Source organism: Mirounga leonina, unplaced genomic scaffold, assembly GCF_011800145.1.
Source record: "Mirounga leonina isolate KUSES-001 unplaced genomic scaffold, KU_Mleo_1.0 Mir_100540, whole genome shotgun sequence".
NCBI lineage: Eukaryota > Metazoa > Chordata > Mammalia > Carnivora > Phocidae > Mirounga > Mirounga leonina.
The window spans coordinates 317,507-327,045 of NW_023269972.1; the positions used below are offsets into that span (position 1 = coordinate 317,507).

General features: G+C 56.1%; 1 protein-coding gene across 1 annotated transcript in view; it reads left to right on the top strand.

Moving 5' to 3' along the window:
• Nucleotides 1-3,438: 3,438 nt before the first annotated feature.
• Nucleotides 3,439-9,539, top strand: part of LOC118014394 (testis-specific Y-encoded-like protein 1) — an 11,263-nt gene continuing 5,162 nt past the window's right edge. The window contains 1 exon segment of the mRNA XM_035011044.1: nucleotides 3,439-3,878. Within this exon segment, the coding sequence (XP_034866935.1) occupies nucleotides 3,439-3,878 (440 nt within the window).

The following is a 9,539-nucleotide window of genomic DNA, read 5'->3' on the forward strand; positions in this document are numbered from 1 at the left end:
AAGTCAAGTAGCAAATCAAAGAAGAAAAACAAAATATATGGAAACAAAGGACTATGATAACACATCATCCAAGGGGCACTTGAGTGGCTCAGTCGTTAAGCATCTGCCTTCGGCTCAGGTCATGATCCCAGGGTCCTGTGATCAAGCCCCGCATTGGGCTCCCTGCTCAGCGAGAAGCCTGCTTCTCCCTCTCCAACTCCCCCTGTTTGTGTTCCCCTTCTCGCTGTCTCTGTCTGTCAAAAAAATAAATAAAATCTTTTTTAAAAAAAGAAAACACATCATCCAAAACATTTGGGATGTACCAAAAGCAGTCTTGGGAGAAAAGTTATAACAATAGAATCTTACTTCAAGAAGCAAGACAAATCTCCCACAAACAAGCTAACCCTGACTAAATTTACACTTAAAAATTAGTTACAAAAAGAACAGTGAAGGGCACCTGGGTCGCTCAGTTGGTTAAGTGACTGTTTGGCTCAGGATTGAGTTTGGCTCAGTCCCAGGATTGAGTCCCGCATCAGGCTCCCTGCTGAGTAGGGAGTCTGCTTCTCCTTCTGACCCTCCCCTCTCTCGTTTTCTCTCTTCCATTCGCTCTCTCAAATAAATAAATAAAATCTTTAAAAAAAAAAAAAGAACAGTGAATAAAACCTAAAACATGGAAAAGGAAAAATAACACAGACTAGACATTAATTAAGTGACATAGAAACTAAAATAAAACAATGGAACAAATCAATAAAAACAGGAACTAGTTCTTTAAAAAATCACCAAACTGATAAAACAGTAGGTAGACTAGTCAAGAAAAAAAAAAAAAAGGATTCAAATGAATAAAATCTAAATAAAAAACAATAAAGACATATAAGCAGATATAATAGAAAATTATGAACACCTATCTGTAAAAATTTGGATAGCCTAGAAGAAATGGATAATTTCTAGAAATATACTAACAACTCAAAAACAGAAACAAATGGAAAATTTTAGAGACAGCTACCCAGCAAACACTTTGAATACGGTATCAAAAATCACTCAAAAAACAAAAGACCAGGCCAGATTGATTACCAGGAGACTTCTAAGAGACATTTGAAAAGAATTCATAGGTAATCATCTCAAAGAGTTCCAAAATATAAAACAGATTCATTTTATAAGGACAGCATTATCCTGATAAAAAGATACCAAAAAACATTGGGACAAATACCTTAGAGGACACTGAGTGTGAACAACGTAGCTGAAAATTTTTGAGAAAATTTTGCTTTTCAGGGTAAGGATTCAGATATTTTCATCCATCTGTATTACCTTCCTTCCCTCTCTCCTCTTCTTCCTCCCGCTGCCTCCTATCCCACTGTCTCCCTGTCCCCATGCCTCCCTCCTCTTCTACCCTCCTCTCTCCCTCGGACCCCTCCTCGCCCTCCCTATTCCTCTCGCTCGGTCCACCCTCTCTCCTCCTCTCCTTCTCCGCACCGCTCCCTGTCTTCCCCCTCTCCCTGTCCAGCCCCCCGCCCCCCAGTCTTCTCGATCTCCAAGGATACGCTGTTTTTGGTGCAGTATTCCCTCTGGACCCTCCTTCAGTGACTTGGGCCAGTTTACAAGAGCTAGTTCAGTTTGGACTATAGCAGTAAACCCACAGTCTGGGCTGTCCCAGGGACACTCTCAGAAATATGTGCTTCTCCCCCTGAGAGCGCCGTGCGTTTTTATCCCTGCAAGATTCACGTTTGTGTTGAGAAGTGGAGTTTGAAACAGTGACACGTGCTACCGCCAAAAACCCTGCGCTTTACCACAAGGGGGTTCCTCCTGCCTCTTTCCAGTCAAAATGCCCCCCACCCGCCACTGGCGCCCCAACCCATTCCTCTTACGTACACGTGAGGCCCTCCCACGATGCAATCCCAACGCCCTCAGCCTTGACATCCCCAACTGGGGCTTCCTGGCACCTCAGACGGCATGCATCGTATCCGTTCACGTTTGCCTCCCGGGAGCCGAGCGGCAAGAGGTGTGGGACTGTCCCGAAGGACCTGGTGAAGTACCAGAGAAAGGGCACGGTGTGCTGCCAATGCTCACTTTGCCATCCCCTCCCTGGCTGGTCCTGCACTCAGTGACAAACACACCAAGGAAGAACTTGCAGCAGAGCTGGGGCACCCAAGACAGCAGAGCTGCCCACCGGCCACAGCTCCTCAGGGAGGCGGATAAAAGCAGGCTCCGTGCACCGTTATGCTGGAGCTCGGACATCCCTGGCACTTATGCTGAGGAGGGAAGGAAGACACAGAGAAAGGGAGCGCGCAAGTCAGACAAGGAGGGAGAAAGCAAAGATGAAGGGCCGGGCAGAGGAACGTGCGGTGGGTGCGAGTCGTCCCAGTGTCTTTGAAGGAAGAACACAGTCAGAGTTCCTCCTTAGGCTACATGACCGGCCCGTGAGCGTGCCACCGAGTCCCAATCCCGGACCTCACCGGGGCTCTGCTAGTAGTTCTGTAAGCTCGGAGGTGGCCGGGGACCTTGGCTCCTTGCGAATTTCAGGCCAATTCTCTGGGTGTGGTTCCTCTCTTTTCAGGAGAGGCGGGTCGTTGCGGGGGGCGTCGTTGGGGAGGGGGGCGGTCCCTGCATCCCCGGTCCTGCTGGGGGCCTCCTGACTCCATCCCGCACCGGGCGGGAAAAGGGGGGAGAGCCATGCGCACAGCCATGTGGCCGTGGTTGGAGCAGCGGCTGATGACTGCAGGGCTTCCCCGCGGGGTGACTAAGAAGGGGCCGGGGGAGGCTTCCGGGCGGCTGGCGGTCACCCTATTGAGCCGCTGGATTTGCATTCCCCGGTGCCAGCAGCGTGTTCCCAACGGAACTGATGAGAAGGTGAACAGGAGGTGTGTGATAGCAGGGACCTCCCGGGAATGGCCTGGGAGGTGTCAGCGAAGAAAATGGCCAGCGTCCCGGCGCAGAGGCCACCCCGGAGGAGGCGCAACTGCGGACTCCCTGCCTTCTGGCTCGCTCCCACGCGGGTGAGGGGCGGGGCCGGCGGCGGCCACGCCCGCCGCCTTGCCAATGGTTAGATCCGGGGACCGGCCAGCGCCCTAGGCGTGGCTCGGGGCCGCCATCGCGCCCGGGCCGCGCATGCGTGCCTGTCCTCCCCCCGCCTCCAACGACGCCTGGCCCCAAGCCGTAGTGCGCATGTGTCTCCCAGGCCCGCGGCATGTGATAGGAGGCGCCGCCAGTCCTGAGCGACAGAGCTACACCTTGCCAGGCCGTTGAAGGAGCCCCGTAACCACACCTCGCGCTCCTTCCCTCCGCGGCTGCGGCGGCTAGGGTCCACGGCCCCATGGAGAGCAAGACAGGGTCCGGGGAAGGCGGGGCTGCAGGAGAACCCTGGACCACCTTAGTCTGTGGAGGGGGCAGTGAGGAGGCGGGAGCTCGCCGGGAGTCAGGCGCCTGGGGGGAGGCGGGGTCGCCGCCGGCCTTAGGGGCGGGGGCATGGCGGTGGAGGCTGTGCTGGAGGCTGAGGCCCGGTGGGGTAGAGACAAGGCCGCCCCGGGGGAGGAGTTGGTCGTCGTGGTGGAGGATATCATTGCGGTGGTGGAGGTCGTAGCCGTGGAAGACGAGGTGCCGGCACAAGCAGAGCAGGATGAGCGGCTGCAGGAGCTGCCGCAGGAAGAGCCAGTGCTGGGTCCCGAGTCAGCCGGGGCGCCACTTGCCGCGCTGGAGGTTGTTCAGTTAGCGCTCCACTCTGTGGATGCCCAAGCGACCAGGGCCCGCTTGCGGCTCAAGCGCAGGATGAATCAGAAGAGGAGTTCTCACCTGGCTCGACGGAGGGCCATCATCCAGTGCATCCTTAGCTTCTGGGCCCAGGTCTTATCCTTACTCCTGCTGGTGGGGCTTGGCTGCTGTGGAGGAGCACCGGGAGGAGGGCAGCAGTGAGCCACGGACAAGGCCACGGCCAGGAGCGCTGGGGGGAAGGGCCCTTTCCCCCGCTCCCCCGGGTGGGAGTGGGCCCCCGATCCCTATAATGCACAGCATAGGAGGGCGGGGCGGGGCGGAGGTGAGAACGCAGGGGCTGAGACCTGTCCAGACCGAGTCTGAGCAGAAGCTGCGAGTAAAGCTTTGGGGCTGCAGCAGTCCCAACAGTCTTGCTGGGTTCAGGGAACACGGGTCAACACTCTTCGACATCTAGTGTAGCCCAACGCACACCGTTTGCTCAGAGCAGATATTGGAAGGGAACGTTTGCTGGGTACATGGGGCAGATTGAGAGGATGCCCGCCCCCTTCCCTGTCCTTCGGAGCCTGTGTGGTTTTCTAAAGAGTTCAGGGCAGACCCACAATCTCGTCCGCACGCGGGTTGCAAGGTCAGCCAGCGGGCCGCCACGCTTCAACAGACCTCAGGAACCCAGACACGGCGCTGCAGGGGTGCTGCAAAGTCTGTCTCCACAAGCCCTACACAGCCAGGCCAAGGCCCAGGCCCAGGTGCCTACATGCACCTTCCCTCCTTGCTTGTCTCTCTCCCTGTGTCCTCGCCCGCCCTCTCCCTCTCTCCTCTCTGCCCTCCCTCTGTGTCACTTCCTCCCTGTATGGGGTCTGTCTGTCCCTCTCTCTCTGTTACTTTCCCTCCTGCTCCCACCTACCCCTTTCCCTCCCTCTCTTGCAGACTCTGCCAGGACCACCCATTGCACCGTGGGTGCGCAGCCATGTTCCAGGTGAGCTGAGCGGCCCCCTTCAGGGCACAGGAGGCCCCGCGAAGGCACAGGGCTTCAGGCCAACAGAGAAGCACACACAGCCATGAGAGTGGGACGGAGCACATCCAGCCATCCAAAGCAGTGACTGCCTGCAGGCCACATGCACAGGCCAGGGGCATGTAGGCCCTTGGCCTTGCCCTGTCAGTCACAGGCAGCCTCGGAGGTGCTGGAAGCCCAAGGTCTCCCCAGGGTTGAGCAGGTGGGAAGAAAGGGCAGGAGCTGAGGAGGTTGGAAGGGCGGCGGTGCCTGGTGTTTCTGCACATGCGTTGCTCGGGTCCCTTGCTCTTAGCCGGGAATGGCTTGGTTGCTCCTATCTCTCCTCCTCCTCGATGGTGAGGCTCCTTGACCCAAGGCAGATCCTGAATCACCCCAAGGTATCAGCCGTGACGGATGAACAGGACAGAGACCTGCTTAGCTACATGACCAATTTGGAGGTCAGTCCTGGCAGACGGAGGCTGGGGGAGGCCTGGTGGCCGTGGGGTTTGAGCAGGAGGGGGCCCAGCAAAGCTGTTCAGACCCCGCCCAGGATGGAGAGAACTTGGGAGATTGAGAGGGAGAGAGGGCAAGAGGGCGTGGGTCCTAGACCGTGGAGAACCTCTCCTAAGTTTTCCCTTCCTGCAGGATATAGGGTGTCTCATTCCACTCCAATCCAGTGGTTCTGGGACTATGAATGTGGACCTGCCACCCGCAGGCACGACAGCACCAGCCTTAACATCTTCAACTGGTTATGTGACCCCAGCTGCCCAGGGTCTAACAGGATCGCTGAGGTGGGGCCCCCGCGGCCTTCATCAGCAGGGGTGATGCCCGAGCCCCAGCTGCTTGGACACAGGGCCCAGGCACCATGCTCACCTGGCCTGTTTCCCCTACCAGGTTGTCATCGAGGACCTGTGGCCCAACCCCTGCAGTACTGCCTGAGGCAGGAAGGCAGCCGAAGGGAATGAACTGAGAGGAGCGCCTGTCGGTGAGGAGCCAGGGGGGCTGGGTCCTGACATGTGTGTGGAAGGTGCCGGGGGACAGGCACGATAGCGGTGGGGAAACTGAGGCTCAGAGGAGCCTGGGCCCCAGCTCACCCAGGAATCAGGTGGCAGGGTGACAAGGGAACCTTGGGTTACTCGCGGCACACATCCAGTGGGGTGCTTCCACGCTGGCAAGTTCAGACCCGCCAGGCTGTCAGACGGAACGTCCCAGGTCAGTCAGGAGAAGCAAGGCTTCTCCTCCCCGTTTCTCTGAATTGTCACCCATGCCCGTTGGCCCCTCTCTCAGGCTTCCTGCCGCTCGTTCAGTTGGGGATTGCCTGCAAATCTTTGGGAGTGGGGCTCGATATTCTCATCCCGCTCCTGTGCCGAGAATCCCCAACTTCCCTCCGTGTTCCCGACCACCCACACCGAGGCCTCCCACAGCCACACGGCCATTCTTGCAATGGCACTGGGCCATGTGCAGGAGGCTTGTGAGGCCCTAGGTGAGGAGGAAGAGGGATCCCTTGAGGACAGGGAACACTCTCAACACCGCCTATCCTTGGCATTCTGCAGTTTCACGAATCCCTAACTCTGTGTGTGTGTGTGTGTGTGTGTGTATCGGGGGCCTGGCTGCTGTGTGGGCATGGATACCGCAGACCATCAGAGTCTGATGAACAACAAGAAGGTGAGGAGGCATCGACCGCTGTGAGAGACGGGTGGACGTGTCTACCTGGTGCTCTGCCTGCACAGGACAGAAATGGGGGAAAGGAAATCCATAGCACCTCGGGAGACTATCCAGCATGCATCTGAAGGGACGGCGAGAGAGACATAAACAAGTTAAGACGTGCTTTGTGTTTGTGTGTGGGTTTTTTTTTTTTTTAATTTTATTTATTTATTTGACAGAGAGAGAGACACAGTGAGAGACAGAACACAAGCAGGGGGAGTGGGAGAGGGAGAAGCAGTCCCCCTGCCAAGCAGGGAGCCCGATGCGGGGCTTGATCCCAGGACCCTGGGATCCTGAGCTGAGCCGAAGGCAGACGCTTAATGACTGAGCCACACAGGTGCCCCTTTGTGTGGGTTTGTATTTGGACCCATGACATGGCGAGGAGGCAGTCAGCGGGTGGGACCCTCCAACCCCCCGCCTGTGAGATTCCATGTCAGGCGGTGATGTTCCACATGGGGGCAGGGCAGGGCGGGGCTTGGCATGGGGACAGAGCCCCGCCCTTCCCAGGCAGGGTCTGGGAGGAGGACTGGAAAAGGCAACCTCTCTTCAGGGGAGCCTTGTTTTTTAGGGCAGGGCACACAGGCAGGGAAGGGTCCTGGCGACTGGGGCCGCCGTGGCCTGGTGGATCCTGGTACTGCTGCGATGACACCACTTGGGGAGCTTCACCCAGTTCCCTTGCTCCTGGAAGCGTGCCCCGCACTGCTGTGATGCGGTCCCGTGCTTGCCTCCGGTCAGGAGCACCGCAAAACCCACGCGTCCCAGGAGGACTAAGGGGGAGGCGGTCCCTCGCGGTCTCTGTGGACCCATGCCCTCCCGTGCTGCACCACCCGCCCACAGGGGACAGTTCCAAGGACGTGTGAGGGAATGCAGGTATGAGTGGTGGGCACTGCGGCTTTGTGAGTGGGCTGTGTGTGAGGGGGGTGTATGTGCAGGTCTGCGTTCGGGTGTGTGTGCGCGCGCGCGTGTGCGTGTGTGTGTGTGCTCGCGCGTGCGGCCACCTGAGCATGCCTCTGTGCCGGGGATCGTGTGTGTTTGTGCAGTGTGTGTTTGCATGCACACGTGTGTGTAGCAAGAGTGCATAACTGTGGAGCGGAAACCATATGTCTTGGTGTGTGTTTCGGGAGTGTGTGTTTGCAGGTGCACGGGTGTGTGGTTTACGAGGCCATGTGTGCCTGCCTGTGTGTAAGGATGCTGGGGGTTTATGTGTTGCGTGTGCGTGTTTGATGCCCACGTATGTGTCGATGTGTTTGGCCAAGTGTGCATGCTTGTGTGCCAGAGACCTCGTGTGTTGGTGGGTTGCCTGAGTGCATATGCATGGGTATGTGTGTGTGCGGGCACTGTGTGTGCTTATATTTCTTCGTGTGCGTGTTTGCATGCATGCATATGTGGGTGTGTGTGCCAAGGGTGCGTTGCTGTGTGTGCTTCCCAGTGTTGTGTGTGTGTGTTTGTGTGTGTGTTTTTGATGTGCACATATGTGTGTGTTTCTGGCAAGTGTGCATGCCTGTGTACTGGAGACCCAAAGTGGTGGGTGTGTGTTTCCTGAGTGTTTCTTTGCACGCACGTGGTTGTGTGGGCAAGTGTGCATGCCTGTCTGTGCGGAGACCATGTGTGTGTTGCATGGTGTGTGTGTTTCCCCGCGCACCTGTACGTGTGTTTTGCTTATTTTTTTTTAAGATTTATTTATTTGAGAGAGCGAGAATGAGAGAGAGAGAGAGAGCGTACATAACGGGGGTAGGGTTAGAGGGAGAAGCAGACTCCTCGCTGAGCAGGGATACCGATGTGGGACTCGATCCAGGGACTCCAGGACCTGAGCCGAAGGCAGTCGCCTAACCAAATGAGCTACCAAGTGCCCCTACATTTGTGTTTTTGTGAGCAGAAATCTGCATGACCGTCTGTGCTAGTCCATGGGAATACTGGATGTGTGTGTGTTTTCAGGCGCACCTGGGTTTGTGATTTTTTTTCTGCGGGGCTACGTATGTATGGACGTGTGTGACAGACCTTCCGTGTGAGTGTTGAGTGTATGTGTGCTTTCATGTGCAAGGGTATCTGTGGTGTGTCTGTGTTCGCAGGCCCTTGGGTGGTTGTGTTTGTGTGCGTGTGCACACGTGTACGTGTGTAGCCACCTGTTCATGACTCTGTGTTGGAATTTCTGTGCATGTTTGGTGTGTGTGTTGCATGAGCACGTGTGTGTGTATTGGGTGGTCATGCGTGCATACATGTGTGCCAAAAAACAGGTGTGTGTGCCTTGCATGCTTGTGTGTTGACATGAGCTCGTGTGTGGGTGTGTGTCTGTGGGTGCGGGTCCAGCAGTATAGGCCTGTGTAATGAGGACTGTGTGTGTTCCTTGAGTATCTGTGTGCTGTATGGGCCGTGTGTTTGTGTGTGTCTGTGTGTGTGTGTGTGTGTGTCTTGTTCCAGGGCCAATTGTGTATTCTGTGTTGGAGAACCTGTGTGTATATTGTGGGTGTGGGTTTATATGTGCACAAGTGTGTGTGTGTTGGCGAGCTCACCGCACATGCCTGTGAGCTAGAGACTTATGTGTGGGATGCGTGTTTGCGTGAGCACATGCGTGTGTGTGTGTGTGTGAGCGGCTCAGTGTGTATTCCTGTGTGACGCAGACCATGTGTTTCTGTTATGTGTGCGTATGCTGAGGGCAGGTGTGTGTGTGTGTGTCTGGGTGAGGGCCAGTTGTGAATGCATGTGCGCCTAATATCATGTGTGATTTTTACATGTGTGTGTGTGTTTGTGTGTTAGTGCAGGGCCAAGCATGTATGGCTGTGCCGGCGACCTTGTGTGCGTGTTGTGCATGTGTTCGCAAGCACAGGTGTGTGTGTTTGCACGGGCAAGTGCATACCTAGGGGCAGGACGAGTGTGTGTTCTGGGATCTGAGTGTGTGTTCATGCACAGGCGTGCATGTACGTGAGTGTGTGCAGCCACATGCATGCCAGTGGGCCGCAGACTGTGTGTGTGTGCATGTGCGTGTGCGTGTATGAGTAAGACAGAGAGAGAGCGGTGCCTGTATGGGTTTTTGTCTGCATGCGTGCATGTGGCCATCATCATTCCTGTGTGTCGAGACCGGGTGTGTGGGTGTGTGCCCTGTGATGTGTTTGCATGAGCTCGTGAGTGTGTTGCGCGTCTAGGTGTGTGTACAGGCACGTGTGAGTGT